General features: G+C 41.0%; 1 protein-coding gene across 1 annotated transcript in view; it reads left to right on the top strand.

Annotated features, from left to right (window-relative positions):
- The first annotated feature begins 3,380 nt into the window (after window positions 1-3,380).
- SLC3A1 (solute carrier family 3 member 1) overlaps window positions 3,381-16,679 on the top strand; it is a 32,267-nt gene continuing 18,968 nt past the window's right edge. The window contains exons 1-4 of the mRNA XM_061155497.1: window positions 3,381-3,953; window positions 7,455-7,634; window positions 7,788-7,942; window positions 10,879-11,004. Coding sequence (XP_061011480.1) covers window positions 3,524-3,953; window positions 7,455-7,634; window positions 7,788-7,942; window positions 10,879-11,004 — 891 coding nt within the window. The 5' untranslated portion in view covers window positions 3,381-3,523. The remainder of the gene's footprint in view (window positions 3,954-7,454; window positions 7,635-7,787; window positions 7,943-10,878; window positions 11,005-16,679) is intronic.

Genomic DNA, 16,679 nt, shown 5'->3' with positions numbered 1-16,679 from the left:
TAAAGTGAAAAGTATAAATCCAAGGAATCTCATCTTCAATCTCTTAGTCTCCAGGCAGCCACTAGCTGACATTCAGTATGCATGCACAAATGGGTGTACTATTTTTTCCCACGTGATTCTGATCATATTTACTCTTCTTATCCAACTGTCCAACATCACTTACTAAATAATCTTTCTTTTCCTCACTTTTCATATTCTAAATTTCCTTCTGTATGAGGAATAGGGGTTCATTTTTGATGACTCCAGTCTATTCAATTGATCTTTTGACCTAACCTAAACTTTAATATCAACTCTTCATTTTTTTTTGAAGTTTTTATTTTAAAATCTGGTAGAGCTAGCCTCATGTATTACTCTGAAAATGTTAAAACTTATGATACACACTGCCAAATTACTTTCCAGGATTATGAGTTTACACTGGATCCTTGCTAGTACTATTATCTTTTAGAAATTCTTTGCCAAAGTGATTGAAAATGCTTATTTCTCTAACATTGAGTTGATTTGTGTGAAATATCTGTTTACAACCTTTTTCTTCAAGCTTTAACTGACATTTTTAAACTGATACTATGATATTTTATATATATATACGTAATCAAATTGCCAACATCCGCTGGATCATCAAAAAAGCAAGAGAGATCCAGAAAAACATCTATTTCTGCTTTATTGATGATGCCAAAGCCTTTGACTGTGTGAATCACAATAAACTGTGGAAAACTCTGAAGGAGATGGGAATACCAGACCATCTGACCTGCCTTTTGTGAAAACCTGTATGCAGGTCAGGAAGCAACAGTTAGAACTGGACATGGAACAACAGACTGGTTCCAAATAGGAAGAGGCGTACATCAAGGCTGTATATTATCACCCTGCTTATTTAACTTATATGCAGAGTACATCATGAGAAACGCTGGGCTGGAGGAAGCACAAGCTGAAATCAAGATTACCGGGAGAGATATCAATAACCTCAGATATGCAGATGACACCACCCTTATGGCAGAAAGTGAGGAAGAACTAGAGAGCCTCTTGATGAAAGTGAAAGAGGAGAGTGAAAACGTTGGCTTAAAGCTCAACATTCAAAAAACTAAGATCATGGCATCCAGTCCCATCACTTCATGGGAAATAGATGGGGAAACAGTGGAAACAGTGGCTGACTTAATTTTGGGGGGCTCCAAAATCACTGCAGGTGGTGACTGCAGCCATGAAATTAAAAGACGCTTACTCCTTGGAAGGAAAGTTATGACCAACCTAGACAGCATATTAAAAAGCAGAGACATTACTTTGTCAACAAAGGTCCATCTAGTCAAGGCTGTGGTTTTTCCAGTAGTCATGTATGGATGTGAGAATTGGACTATAAAGAAAGCTGAGCAGCAAAGAATTGATGCTTTTGAACTGTGGTGTTGGAGAAGACTCTTGAGAGTCCCTTGGACTGCAAGGAGATCCAGCCAGGCCATCCTAAAGGAGATCAGTCCTGGGTGTTCATTGGAAGGACTGATGCTGAAGCTGAAACTCCAATACTTTGGCCACCTGATGCAAAGAGCTGACTCATTGGAAAAGACCCTGATGCTGGGAAAGATTGAGGGCAGGAGGAGAAGGGAATGACAGAGGATGAGATGGTTGGATGGCACCACTGACTGATGGACATGAGTTTGAGAGTTGGTGATGGACAGGGAGGCCTGGCGTGCTGCGGTTCATGGGGTCACAAAGAGTTGGACACAACTGAGCGACTGAACTGAACTGAATGTCTAACAATGTATACATACCTTTAATGTTTAAAACATAAAGTTCTTTGGCATATTTATTACCAATGCATTTCCCAATTTGTCATATGCTCTTCAATTTTATGCTTTGTGGTGTAATCAATTTTATTCAATAAATTCAATCTTTGTAATTGCTTTTACTGTTCAAAAAATCCTTTTAATTAGCTCCTATGGTGAAAATTATGTGTTTGAGAGATAAAGTGATTTGGAAACATAAAAGTTAAATTCCTTTAATTGTTAAAAAATATACAATATGCCTAATTAATGATGAGAGATGCCACTTATCGGATGCATTGAATGAGCTAGATTTTGGGATTTACTCACTTAAAAAAATAACTTGGCCAAAATCAAACAGCTCATTTCTCTGTACCAATTACTGCTTCTAAGTCAGTCTACAAATTAACAGTAATATTAGGAATTCATGTAACTTTCCTCACTTAAAACAAAAAACTTCTTATTTGATCAAAAGAGTCATAGAGCTGTTTATTATATGTGCACCGATTAAAAGGAAGCCATGAATCATCACATTCTTTTAAGGTTTGCATAATCTTCTGGGAAAGCACCCCTCACTTTTAATGCAGTTTCTTCAGGGTTGCAAATTTATATTTTATACTTGTCAATGATTAAACAACTCTTTAGTGCTTGTATGAAGAACTGTTTACCTATAATAAAGCACTTGAACTTGCTAGACATGAAATTCCCCATTCCACCATCCCCACTTGGAAAAGTGCTTCTAAGAATGGGCAACCATACTCTTCTGAAAATAGGAAACTAGACTGAAGGCTCCTGGGGTCGAACTGAGCATACTAATAGGAATGTACCAGGTTGGCTTGAACTGAGATGAAGTAGCTTCAGTAACAAAGGTGTTCTTGTCCCCTGTCTTCAGATCTTCTTCCTCTTGGATTTGTAGAAGAGACCTTCAAAACAAAAAGTAAAGAAAATCATGTTTCCCCCTGCAAAATTCAGTGTTTCTTTTTCTCATATCTAGCTAACAAGAAAGAAAATGTAAGCTATTTTTTATTGTAGTAAGATATACATAATATAAAATTTACCACTTTAAGAATTTGTAAGTGTACAATTCAGTGGCATTAAGTACATTTACATTCGTGTATGACCACCTCCAGAACTTCTGCATCATCCAAAATGTAAACTTTATATTCATTAAACAAGAACTGCTCATGACCCCCTTTCTTCCAACTCCTGTTAACTACCCTTCTGCTCTCTTTCTATGAATTCATGTACCTACCTCATATAAAGTGGACTCAGACGACATCTGTCCTTTTGTCTCTGGCTTCCTTCACTTAGCATAATGTCTTCAAGGTTCATCCATGTTGTGGCACCTGTCAGAATTTCATTCCTTTTTAAGGTATATGTCACAGTTTGATTGTCCATTCATCCACTTGGCTTCTTTCCACCTTTTGACTGTTGTGAATAATGCTGCTGTGAACATTTGTGTGCTCAATCAAGTAAGGTCTTAAATTGCAGTGGAACGCTGTGTCCTCTTCCCATTTCGCCTCCTCTGTGCCTCTGTTCCAGTCCAGATCTGACTCCCTCCATGTAGTTGACTGTAGGTACATCAGTCTCACAGGGTGTAAGGAGACTTTTTAAAAAACCCCACTTTACCTTTACTCTTTCTTCCTTGGCTGAACTTTGTCCAGTCAGGTTTATTTATAAACCATGAAAAGCTCATTAACAGGATCAAGCATTTCTGCAAGCTCTCTTCTCGCTTTTGTTACTGCAGGAAGGCACTCGGCAGGATAAGATTGTGAAACATGGCTGAGGATAAAAGCAAGAGAGGTTCCACTGGATTATATGCGAAGGAAGGCCAGACAAACAACGGGTTTGTACAAAATGAAGACATCCTGGAGACTGACCTGGACCCAAGCAGCCCAGCGGCCGGCCCACAGCACAACACCGTGGACATCCTTGGCCCCGGGGAGCCCGACGTGAAGGATGTCCGGCCCTATGCTGGGATGCCCAAAGAGGTGCTATTTCAGTTCTCGAGCCAGGCCCGCTATCGGATCCCGCGGGAAGTGCTCTTCTGGCTCACCGTGGCTTCCGTGCTCGTGCTCATTGCGGCCACCATAGCCATCATCGCCATCTCTCCCAAGTGCCTGGACTGGTGGCAGGCGGGACCCATGTACCAGATCTACCCAAGGTCTTTCAAGGACAGCAACAAGGATGGGAATGGAGATCTAAAAGGTGCGTGCCTTGAGAGTTTGGGGCAGGGCGGGATCAGGTTGGTTTAGGGCTCGTTGTCCTTGAAGCTTATTATGCCTGGGCTGTGCGGTAATAAGCACATTCCACCCAGTGTGACTGATCATGCCTTTCTCCTTGTTTATGATATTTTAAAAAGCCACTCAGCAGAACCCAGCAATTCTTAGTATATGATGAAAGGATACTTGCTGGAGCCCTTTGAGCCCCCAAAGGGCTGTTAAGTTTATTGCCCAGTAGGAACTTTTTGCATAGTCATCTGCTCTAACTTCCTACACGAGCAAGTTTCCTCCTGAAATGTGTCCTGCTTCTGTGCACTTTAGAGTTGGTCATCTCAGAGTGGCTGTTTAGAATCTTTAGAATCCCTTTTCCAGGGTACACAGTGGCTAGTTTGATAGTCTGGCAGAGAGATTCTGATTAATGAGCAAAGCATAATTCATTATTTTAGAAGAAGATTAAGTGATATCTTTAAAATGTATAGACTGAGTCTTTAAAGCTTAAATCTTGAGAAATGAAGAAAAGGCCTAGTGTGGGTTGGTCATTAGTTGAGGTAAGGATTATTTAAAACAATATCCATCTTAATAAAGAAAGTAAAAAATATTTTTAAAGTTATGCTAATAATTTCCTAGTGTGTTATGTGTGGAATGTCCTTATTATTTATTGCTCAAATGAGGACACAAACCAATCACAGGGAACTGTCCCAAGCAAATTGGTTGATATGGTCACCCCAGTTAAGGGAAACAATAAGGAACAGATAAACTAATAAGATAATTTTTGATAATGCTATTTGGCTTGAAGAAGACAAAACATTTAAGAGTATGGGATAGAGAAGGGAATGGCAACCCACTCCAGTGTTCTTGTTTGGAAAATCCCATAGACAGAGGGGCCTGGTAGGCTACTGTCTGGGGGGTCGCAAAGAGTTGGACACAACTGAGCAACTGAGCACATACGAATGTATTGGGCACAGCTCTAGGTACCTGATATATAATAGCTTGCTGAATTGTTTGTTTTTGGCTAGTTGCTTGGCTCCCTTCCTGGGGCTTAGTATTTCTCTTTTCATTGCTGTAGAGTCTGTAAGGCCCTCCATTCTGCAGCCCCTTCTTCTGGCTTACTAGAGGAGGCCCCAGTCCAGCATTCTAAAAGGTGGCTTTCCTTGCACACCTTCTATAACAGGTCACCCACTACTTCCTCAATTAGTGGACAGCTTAGACTCAGAAACTGCAGACTTTGAGATCATAGTTGTTCTAGAATACAGTAGGTAAGGATAGATTTATCTCAGAACTGTGTGAAGGATAGATTTATCTCAGAACTGTGTGATCAAGGCCTGCACCTTGCATGAAAATGAATACATCAGGGAGTCCTCACAAAACTATTAGGTTGGTTTGAAAGTAATTGAGGTTTTGCGTTGTTGAATTTTGCTTTTTGATATTGGAATACACTCTTAAATAAATGTGATTATGTGATGCATCAAAAAGAAAAGAGTATAAGAAGTGGTAATGAGCTTAATCAAACTTTAAAATGCTTCAAACACACTCCTAAAATCTTCAGCTTTCTTTAGTAAACTAATAAAAGACTTCTTCTTCACACTCATATAATTTTTCTCTTAAAAATCATCCTGCATCTTAACTAATTGAAATATTGTCTGACCTTCAAGATGCTGTTCAAACCCACTTCCTTCATTAATCTGTGTTTAACCTCCTGATCAGAGGGGGTGCTGCCCTCCCCAAACCCTTTCAGTGTTTTGGATGGAGCCGTACCTCTGGTGCTTCGGTGTAACATATATGGGTGACTTTCCTTCCAACCCCTCAGCCCTCAGCATGATCCTATCACCTGCTGCTTCTTACAAAATAAATGCTTTGCACAGTGATGTTTTGATGGAATAAAACCAAAAACCCTATACCCCTAAAATGTACTACCCACTTCGTGGCCCTCCTTCTGTAATCTTCTAAATTCCCTGTGCAAAGGGCAACTTCTAATCACCTCTCACATTTGTCATTTCCCATAGCTTTTCCTTGAAGGACTGGCTGCTTCCTGTAATTAATAGGTATTTTTTCTTGAGGTTGAGAGGATTTTGTTCTAATTTGAAGAAACAGTCCAGGTTTCAGCTTAGTCTATTGCTTTCTGTCCCCTGGAATGTGGACATGGGAGATCCTTTGTTCCTCTGTGTCCATTTGGCCTCTTAGTTTTTATCATCCTGTTCCTTTGTGCTTATTCTTGATATAAATCAAAATTCTGACTTTAATCTGACTTAAGTCAAAATTCTTTTGTTGCCTGTTGATACTCCAGGAGGTCTCACAGCCATCCGTGGCTGGGAACTGAAGTATAGTCAGGACACAGATAAGCAGCCTGACTCCTGCTTTGGTCTCAGCAACTTCTGACAGGGGACCCACAGGAAGTTACTGCAGACCGAATACTAAACTCGGACTCTGCGACTAGGACTCTGAACTAGAAGCACTTTCCCCCGCTAACTGCTGATTATCCAAGAGGCCCCGAGTACAAGAGTTTCATTCCTATGTCTCTTCTCATCTAAGCCTAAAGTTCTCTTCTGCATAAATGCTTGACTTCAGCGCTGTCCAAAGGAAATAGAACGTGGACCACATAGGTAATTGACAATTTTCTAGCAGCCATATTAAAAAAGTAAAAGAGAGAAGAGTGAACTTAATTTGAATAATGTACTTTGTTTAATCCAACATATCCACTGTCTTCAACATATGGTTGTTCTTCAGTCACTCAGTCGAATCCAACTCTCCACAACCCCGTGGACTGCAGCATGCCAGGCTTCCCTGTCCCTCACCATCTCCGCAGTTTGCCCAAGTTCATGTCCATTGAGTCGGTGATGCCATCCAACCATCTCATTCTCTGTTGCCCTCTTCTCCTTCTGCCTTCAATCTTTCCCAGCATCAGGGTCCTTTCCAATGACCAGCATCAGGGTCTTTGTAACATATAATCAATATAAAAATATAAATGAGCTACATTCTTTCTTTTCACACTGGGTCTTCAGTGTCCAGTGTGTGTTTTACATTTACAACACATCTCAGTTTAGACTAGTCACATTGCAAGTGCTTGATAGCCACATGGCAAGTGGCTACAACTAGACAGTGCAGCTTAGACCACGTGACCATCAAGAGTGCATATGTTATTCTCTTTGTATCTTGGTACTTAGCCCAGCATCTGGCCTGGATTAGGTGCTCAAAAACCATGTGTAGAATAAGTTAACAAAAGTGTAGTTTTGGTTTTAAGTGTAAAATATGAACAAACCACAGACAGATTTTTTAAATGTTATGCATTGATGTTAAAGTTCAAAGGTTACTGCCAGAAGACTAACTTCTGTTAGTCTTCTGTTGGTTGTAGACCTAGACCTTGCTATTTGAATTTTACCCAAATTCAAAAAACCCCCGAATATTTCTGTCTTAAGCCTATTCGTTTTATTTTTAATCGTTCAACTGAAAAAAACAAACTATTCTTCATGGCTTTGACTTTTGCCTTCAGGTATTCAAGATAAATTGGATTACATCACAACTTTAAATATAAAAACTGTTTGGATTACTTCATTTTATAAATCATCCCTTAAAGATTTCCGACATGGTGTTGAAGATTTCCGAGAAATTGATCCCATTTTTGGAACAATGAAAGATTTTGAGAATCTGGTTGCAGCCATACATGATAAAGGTAAATTGAATGGAAGGTGGGTGGGATGGTTTAAGGAAAGCATTTCTCCAAATGCTTAGCTTAGAGCATTTTTTCCCTCACTATTGTATTATTCTAATATAATATCATATAACATAATATTATCTTACCATTTGAAATGTTTTAACTCACTAGGTTTAAAATTAATCATCGATTTCATACCAAACCACACCAGTGATAAACATGCTTGGTTTCAATGGAGTCGGAACCGGACAGGAAAGTATACTGATTATTATATCTGGCATGACTGTAACTATGAAAATGGCATAACCATACCACCCAACAACTGGGTAAGTCCCAACATGCTTGATTTACAGAACTAAAATTGGCAGATCTTCAATTATTAAACTGGTTATTTATAAAACCCCTTTAAAGGAAAATGAATGATAGCTATAGTTTATGAGAAGGGAAACAAATTTCCCAAAGAAATAGAAATGAAGTCCCAAGCTTCTAATCATCTGTGGGTTTGGATTTTTCATTTCATTGTAGAGCTGATGTGTTTTAGCAAATTAAAACCTATGCTCTCTGTTAACCTCTCTTTCCTTTATTTCCCCCTCTGTCCAACTGAGACCCCATGTCTTATTAGTTTAGTAACTGTCTTATTACCCTCCAGACCCTTTTGCTTTTCTGACTTTTTGACTCTGTTGTCCAGTAAAACACTAACCATAAAAGAACTCAACCATCCATTTTTTCTTTACCTGAACTTTGGTATCCAAGCCTCTGGACATATTCATTGTCCCTATCTGAACTGATCCATCCACTCTTTTGGGGGAATTTTACTAAATCCAACTGATCAACCTGCCCTCTCTCCTCTTCAGACATCTTACCCACCTTCACCGCATCTCATCACTCTTAGCAGCAAACCCAACTTTAAAGGAAGAGCAGAAACTCACACACCTGCCTCTGTTTCCACCTCTTCCTGCTTACCTCTTCTGCACAGTGACCTTGTCTCTCCTGCTTGAGAGAAAGCCCAATGAAATCTGTTTTAGATAAACAATGAATAATTTTTAGTGTAAAATACTTGGAATACACTTACACTAAAAAAGTATTCATTGCTTATCTGAAATTCAGATTGAATTGAATATCTTGTAGTTTATCTGGCAGCTCTTCTTCTGTCCTAGGTCAGTCCCTCTGTTCATCTTCTCTCCTGCTTTCTACAGACCCTTTTTCTCTGGATCATCTCTCCCCACTCCGGGGCCTCCCTCTTGACCTCCCTAAGCACTGAAAGAGGCTGACTCCTGGGCATCAGCTTTTAAATGACCTAAGGGCACTCAAATGATGAGTGTCTAAAGTTGACTGTGTGACCTTCTCTCCCAACCTCCCGTATCCGAGGTTATGTGAATGGCACTAATATACACAGCCTGGTGAACCGCCCTCTAGCAAGTCCTGGCAATTTCACCACTTCCCAGGTGGCTCAGTGTTAAAGAATCCTCCTGCCAATGCAGGAGATGTAGGTTCAATCCCTGAGTCGAGTAGATCCCCTGGAGGAGGAAATGGCAACCTGCTTCAGTATTCTTGCCTGGGAAATCCTGTGGACAGAGGAACCTGATCGCCTATAGGCCACGGGGTTGCAAAGAGTTGAACACAACTGAGTGATTGAGCAAACATACAATTTTCCTTTTTACCAGTCCACCACTTTTTAAAATGATGATGACATTAGCAAACATTTGCTAAATGCTTACTGTGTGCCAGGCTCTGAGTGTTTGATACTGATTATATTCATTAATTCCTTTAATTCACTGTAGAGTCTTATGGGTTGGGCTTTAATTCCTGTTTTACAGATGAGCAGACTGAGGCAGAGAAATATTAAGCATCTTGTCCTGGTTCACAGCTAATGAATGAAAGGACTAAAGACTGTACCTAGTCTAATTTTTACTGAGTGAGCATAAATTGATACAATATTGAGGTCTTAATTTCACATTTCTCTAACTGATAATGATTATTTATCTAATTACTAATTATTGATGTACTAATTGCCTAATTAATAATGATGCTGAATATCTTTTCATACATTTATTCACTTGAGCTTCCATTTCTGTGGAACATCTGTTTAATGGTTTCTTTCTCCAATTTTTTGTTGGATTGCTGGTCCCTTTGAAATAGATTTGCAGAGTTTTATTTATTTTTTTGTATTTTGTATACTGATCTTTCTGTATACTGATATATGCTGTAAAAATCTTATCCTGGCTTCTATTCAGGTGGGCCATGAGGTGAGCTGGCGAGGGAATGTTTCCTCAAAAGGCATCAGCTACTACTTAGCTTGGGCCCGTTGTTGCCATGGAAATGTGGACCCAGTGTGACTAGGTCTTTCAGCTAAAAATAAAATATTTATGCAAAATCTCTCAGTTTGTACATGTTGTCTAGATGTTCTCTTTAGTGTGAAATGAACAAATGGCCCAAGACAGAGCCCCAAGGAAACATGACACGGGTTCCTCCTTCTGGAAATGCCACGGATGTGAGCGTTTCTAGGAGGAGGAAAGCAGCACCTCTGTCAAACGCTGTTGGGTGCCAACGTTTGAAGTTACTGTGTGTGTGCTCAGTCACTTAGTCATTTCTGACTCTTTGCTACCCCATGGACTGTAGCTGCCCAGACTCCTCTTTCCATGGGATTTCCCAGGCAAGAATACTGGCGTCGGTTGCCATTTCCTTCTCCAGGATATCTTCCTGACCCGGGGATCGAACCTGGGTTTCCTGCCTTACAGGCAGATTCTTTACCATCTGAGCTATAGGGAAGTCCTTTTGAAGGTGCTAGATTTCTTTTATTCCTGAGGGCTAGCAGCATTTTAAATGGAATGATTCTAATATTTTTCTGAAAATACCATTTAAACATTCGCTCTATTTGGATTCAAGCTCCAAGATCAGTGGAATGTGTCTTTCTTCCAAACTGACCATCATTTGCTTTTCTTCACAAACAGGAGTCCAGAGCCTGGACAGAAGTTTCAAGAAAATAGATTAGAAATGTCTGCTCCTTACTTTGAGAGCATTGATTTGATGTTGTGGTTGTTGTGAACAGTTTCTACTGTAAAAACACATCACAACCACTTTTGTGGGGCACTAGGCCAGCAAGATAAAATTAATTTATCTAGTGCTCTCACTGGAAGAAAAGTTCTAGGGACTTGTATACTTAGTCCGCATGGGGCTGACAATGACAATGATCATTTCTTTGTGGGCAATACCATCATAGAAACCATGCTAAGGAACTGATCTACTATTTTCTGTTTGCTAGTTAAGTGTATATGGAAACTCCAGTTGGCACTTTGATGAGGTACGAAAACAATGCTATTTTCATCAGTTTACAAAAGAGCAACCTGATTTAAATTTCCGTAATCCTGATGTTCAAGAAGAAATAAAAGTGAGTACAGACATCCATGCAAACTTCTCCATTTCATGGGTGCTTAAGTGGTTATTTGCTACACTTTGTGTTGAATAGTAATTGTGTGAGCAAAATCAAGCAGTGCAATTCAGTTCTGGAATTAAGGTGTCTGATGCAAATACAGACTCTCAGATATGTCAATGGCTCTTTCCTTCCTCTAACCCCAAATAATCGAAATGGGTGGAAGGCATAAACACCTGTTACCTTAGCTCTGAGATGCCTCTCTGCCTGTGATAAGCTGGCACAGCTCCTGGGTCTGGACCTGGCCTCATCATTGGCTTCAGGGGGCTTCTGCATGAATTATTTAGCTTTTCTGTGTCTTGGATCCCTCGTCTATAAGACATGATTGATGGTGCAGTGTTTGTCTCGCAGGGACTTTTTGGAACATGAGTTGATATAACCCACACGCAACACTTCTGTATTCACTCAGTAAATATCAACTTATTATCTGCTCCCTGTCAGGTTTGGTTCTAAGCAGTGGGAATGCAACAGTGAATCAAAGAAACCCTGCCCCCAAGGAATTCCCAGTATCCTTAGGGGAAGGCAGACAACAGCTAAATATTTAACATGTCAGGTGGTAATGAAGGCTTAGAGAGCTTCAGAGTGCCAGTGAGAAGTGGGCTCAGAGACACCCCTATGTTGAGGTCCCATTTGCACAAAAACCTGATGTTTGCAAGGGAGCCATGTGAACAACTAGGGAAAGAGAACTTCAGGCAGAGAGAAGAGCAAATGCAAAATTATCTGGGGGAGACTGAGCTCCATGCGTTTCAGAAATGACCTGGGGGCTGCTGCGCAGAACTGCCAGGCACAGCAAGTGAAATTTCAAGATGTTCGGTTAAATTTTAATTTCAGTTAAACAATGAATAGTGAAATATTTGATACTTTCTTCTGCTAAAAGATTATTCATGGTTTATCTTAAATTAAAGCTTAACTGGTTGTCCTGTATTCCATGTGGCAACACTACCAATGCACTTCAGTGAAGTGAGGGACAGGGTTGCGGAGTTTGGGTGTAAAAATGAGGGTGAGGGCTGATGCTGTGGGGCCTTGAATGCTGTCGTAGGGACACTTGCTGAGCTAGAGATGATGCTCTGTGGTCTGATGATGCTCAGATTTCCTGCAGCACTCAGGTGAGAGCTGATGGCACTCACACCTGTATAGTGGTGGGTCTAACAACACCTGACACATAATTCACAGTAAACATTAGCCATGTTGCTCTTTTCATTATTGCTGCTGCTGTGGCTCTCATGGGCAAGAACTTAGGATACCAGGGAAGGGCTCCGAGGTCGGTGAGGAGGAAACCCAAATGGAACAGAGCAGGGAGCTGCGGGTCTCTTTCTACAAGTCATCGTGTCAGCCAGATGGAGGGGATGCTTGTTGCAGTCACTAAGAACCCCTGTACCCCTTAGTCTGTTCTTGTTTTGTTTTTAAATAACAGCTTTATTGAGATATAATTGACATACCACAAAATTCACCCCTTTTAAGTATGTAAGTCAGTGGTTTTAGTACGTTTACAGGATTATGCAAGTATCACTACTAATTTCAGACATTTTCATCACCCCCCAAAAGAAACCCCATACCCATTAGAACTCACTCCCTCTGGCTACCGCATTTTCTCTCTTTGAGCCCTGGAAACCACCACTCTACTTTATGCGTCTATAAATAAGCTTGTTCTGGACATTTCATATAAGTGGAATCATATAGTATCTATATAGATGTCTGTGACCTGTATCTATATTATAATCTGTATTTAATTTCTTAAGAAATTGTTTTCCAGTGTAGCTGGACCATTTTACATTTTTATTAGCAATGTATGAAGTTTCCATTTTCTCTGTATCCTTACTGACACTTGCTATTGTCTTAGCTTTGATAACAGTCATCCTAGTGAAGTGGTATTTCAGTGTGGTTATGATTTGTATTTCCCTGACAGCTAATGATAGTGAACATCTTTTCATGTGCTTATAGTTTATTTGTATATTTTCATTGGGGAAATGTCTATTCAAATCCTTTGTCTATTTTAAAATTGTGTCATTTGTCTTTTTGTTGAGTTATAAGTTTTTTGGTTTTTTTTAACACATTCTGGATATATGATTTGCAATTAATTTTCTTCCTTTCTATAGGTTGTCTTTTTACTTCCTTGATGGTGCTTTTTGAAGCACAGGAGTTTTTAATTGCTGTGATCTTCAACTTACCTATTTTTTTTCTTGCTTTACTTTTAGTGTAACATTTAAGAACCATTGTCTAACTCCAGGTTGTGAAGATTTAACTCATGTTTTCCTTTAAGAGTTTTGTAGTTTTAGCTCTTACACTTAGGTCTCTGGTCCATTTTTTGTTGATTTTTGTATATGGTAAGAAGGAGTCTAACTTCATTCTTTTGCATGTAGCTATCCAGTTATCCCAACAATATGTGTTTACCAAAGATTATTCTTTCACCATTGAACTATCTTCGAACCCTTTTGAATATCAACTGATCATAAACATCGGGGTTTATTTCTAGACTGTCACTTCTGTTCCATTGATCTATATGTCTGTCCTCACGCCAGTACTGTCTGGATTACTATAGTTTTATAGTAAGTTTTGAAATTGGAATGTGTGAGCCCTACAACCTTGTTCTTTTTTTTCAAGATTGTTCGGCTGTTCTGGGTTCTTTGCACTTCCCTGTGAATTTTATTACTCGCTTGTCAGTTTCTGCAGAGAAGCCTGCTGGGATGGTACAGAATCTGTGGATCAGTTTGGGGGAGTATTGCCATCTGAACAATATTAGCTCTTCTGATCTGTGGACACAGGATGTCTTTCTACTTACTCAAGCTCTCCTTTAGTTGCTTTCAACAGTGTCTTCTAGTTTTCAGTGTACATATCCTGCACTTCTTTTGTTAAATATATTCCTATAAATTCCTTAGTTCTAAGGCTCTTTTTACTATATATGGTTTCCAGAATTTAGATGAATTGCTTTGAGATCTTGAAAAGGAGGCACCTTGTCATGGCAGCCTTGTCTCATTTGGGGGAGGGGAGGTAGACACAGTCAGCCCACTAACGAGGGGTTAGTTTTAAGGAGGAGTGTGACCTTTCCTCTTCTCCATCACACTCACACCCCCCACTCTTATTAGGCACTTACTTTGTGCCAAGTGCTTTACCAGCATCATCTCATTTAATGCTCAAAACAAACCTAACTTAGGAGATTTTATGACCACGACTGTTTTACAGAGAAGGAAACTGAGGCTTAAAGAGGTGACACCACCCACCTTGGGACTAAGGGGACAGGATTCAAACCCAAGCACTGAGACTGTAGCATCCATGTACTTAAATTAACCACAAGTCCATGCCTAATCTGAGGCAAACTGCTTCTCTCTCTGTGTTTCACTTTTTCTGCACGGTTTTTGTAGGAGGTTTTTAATTGGAAATTCATAAATGGGAGCATAATCCAGTTGGTTTATCAGACAGTGGATTTCTCCAGGCTCCTTGCGGCATTGATGGATTGCCTGGAGATGTTTAGGCAAATGTGATAAATTTTGCCAAAATGTGCCAGCAATACATTAATTCTTTTTTGGCTAACCCAGCAATTCTCTTGAAGGCATCCAAGTAGTGGAGGATGTAAATAGGAGCCTTAGTTACTAGCCTTGCAGGATGAAATCCCTCTTGAGATGAATCATTACTGCCTCTGGTTGAGAGGTTAGACATTTTTTTGCAAGTCTGGTTTAGAAGGTTTCCTCTTAGAAGTAAATAAGAAAGGCTGAATGCTATAAGGGAAGGCTCTTCGCTCCTGGAAAGGGACCTTTCACATGAAGGGACTTCTGACATCCTCCTCCCCCCAGCAGCACTTATCTTCAAAGCAGAGTTACGCAGGTTAATAATTTGCAGCCCTGAGAATTTGCGGTGAGGAGGCATTTGGAATGAGTCGTGCTTGCATACCAGCTTGTACTCAGGACCTGAACCTTCTTCCTTGGGGCTCCCATCAGATTTCAGCTTATCTGCACGGTGGGAGGCTGGCAGGCAGGGGACACCCAGCACGGAGCATCCTTCTTCTTCCTCTTTGTCCTCTCCCTTGCACTGGCCATTAGGGGTTTGGCTCTGCCCTGAACCTTCCAGGGGTAGAGCTTTTTCAGCTAGAGAAGTCAGGAAGTCTTCTCAGAGGCGGGGGGAGCTTATTTTTATCTAGTATTTTATAATTTTCCAATCAGTTTGTTTTTTATTTGCCCTCCAAATCCCTTATTTGACAAATAAGGAAACTGAGGCCCAGAGAGGTGATCAGCAGACGAGCTACAGAGCAGGGAAGAGACTCCAGATGGCTTGGCCCCATGTCTGGGGCTCAGTGTGATCCCGAAACTACCCATGTGGGAAGGCTGAGCCCTGGAGTAGAGGAGTTAGTGTGTTTACAGCAGCTGGGGACTGGGAACCAAGATGCCCTCTTGGCTAAAGATGGGATGCAGAGCATAAGTAATGGTTCTGTTCTGCCCCTACTGAGCACGGTATTGCTGGAGACAAACAGCTCAATGCAAAATAAAATATACTCACTACCTGCTTCATAAGCCAGCTCAGCGCTTGATGCTCATCACTGCAGCATCATTATACCACGTGTGTGCCATGCACTTCATTATAAACCATTCCCTCATTAAACAGCATGTGTTGTGTATTGGTTATATGCCAGAGTAGGCTGATTCTGAAGATGGACCCATGTTGTGGCCATCATGGGCTATGATAATATATTCTGGAGGGGGGTGGTAAACAAATGGGAAATTACAGTAAAGTGTGCTGAGTGTTCATGGCAGTAGGAAGTAGGAGAATGCAGGACAGGGACCTAACCTGGACACAGAGTGGGAGAGACTGGGGTAAGGTTTATAGAGGAAGCAATGATAGCTAGAGGGTGAGAAAGACTGAGCCAAGCAAAGAGACACCGGTGGGAGTGTCCCCAGCAGAGAGAACACAGTCACAGCACAGTGGCGGTGCTGGGAGTCGTCCACTGTGGGTACATGCTGTCCCGAGATGGGGGGTGTGATCGGACAAGGTGAGAGATGTGGTAGGAACCACATCATGAGCTGCATTGGAGGCCACGGTAGGATTTGGGTTTAAAAGGTCTTGGGCAGGGGAATAATTTTTAATTTGCACTGGGAAAAATCAGTCTGGTTTGTGATGAAGGCATTTGAGTAAGGCAGGTTTGAAGGCAGAAAAACTGGGGAGGTGGGTGATGCAGTAACTAGGAAAGAATGTGGGGAGGTTGGACCAGTGAGGGGGGCAGTCAGGGTAGGGGTTGCAGAGGCATTATCAGTCCTTAGAGAGGAGTCTGGTGTGACTTCCAGGTTTCAGATTTGAATTCTGGCTGGGTGGCAGGTCTGTTTCCTGGGATGGGAGATATGGGAAGAGTGGGTGTGTAGTTGTTGGGGGGGCTCTCAGTTGTGTAGAGTTTGAGCTCTCTGTGAGACATCCAGGTGTTCAGTGGATAGCTGGCTAGAATGCCATGGGGCTCAGAGGAAGGTCTGGTCCAGAGATAAAACTTTGGGACTTGTTGCCGTGTGGACAATGCCCATAGAGGTCAGGCAGGTAATATCAGTGAGCGAACTGGGCTGGCTGAGGTGAACCAAAGGGCTGTTTGTCATTTATCTTGAGGGGGTTGTTGTCATGTGGGAATGATGGCCAGGTGTAGCAGGTCCTCCAACTGAAAG

Source organism: Dama dama, chromosome 11, assembly GCF_033118175.1.
Source record: "Dama dama isolate Ldn47 chromosome 11, ASM3311817v1, whole genome shotgun sequence".
In the NCBI taxonomy this organism is placed as follows: Eukaryota; Metazoa; Chordata; class Mammalia; order Artiodactyla; family Cervidae; genus Dama; species Dama dama.
This window is presented reverse-complemented; position numbering and strand designations above follow the sequence as displayed.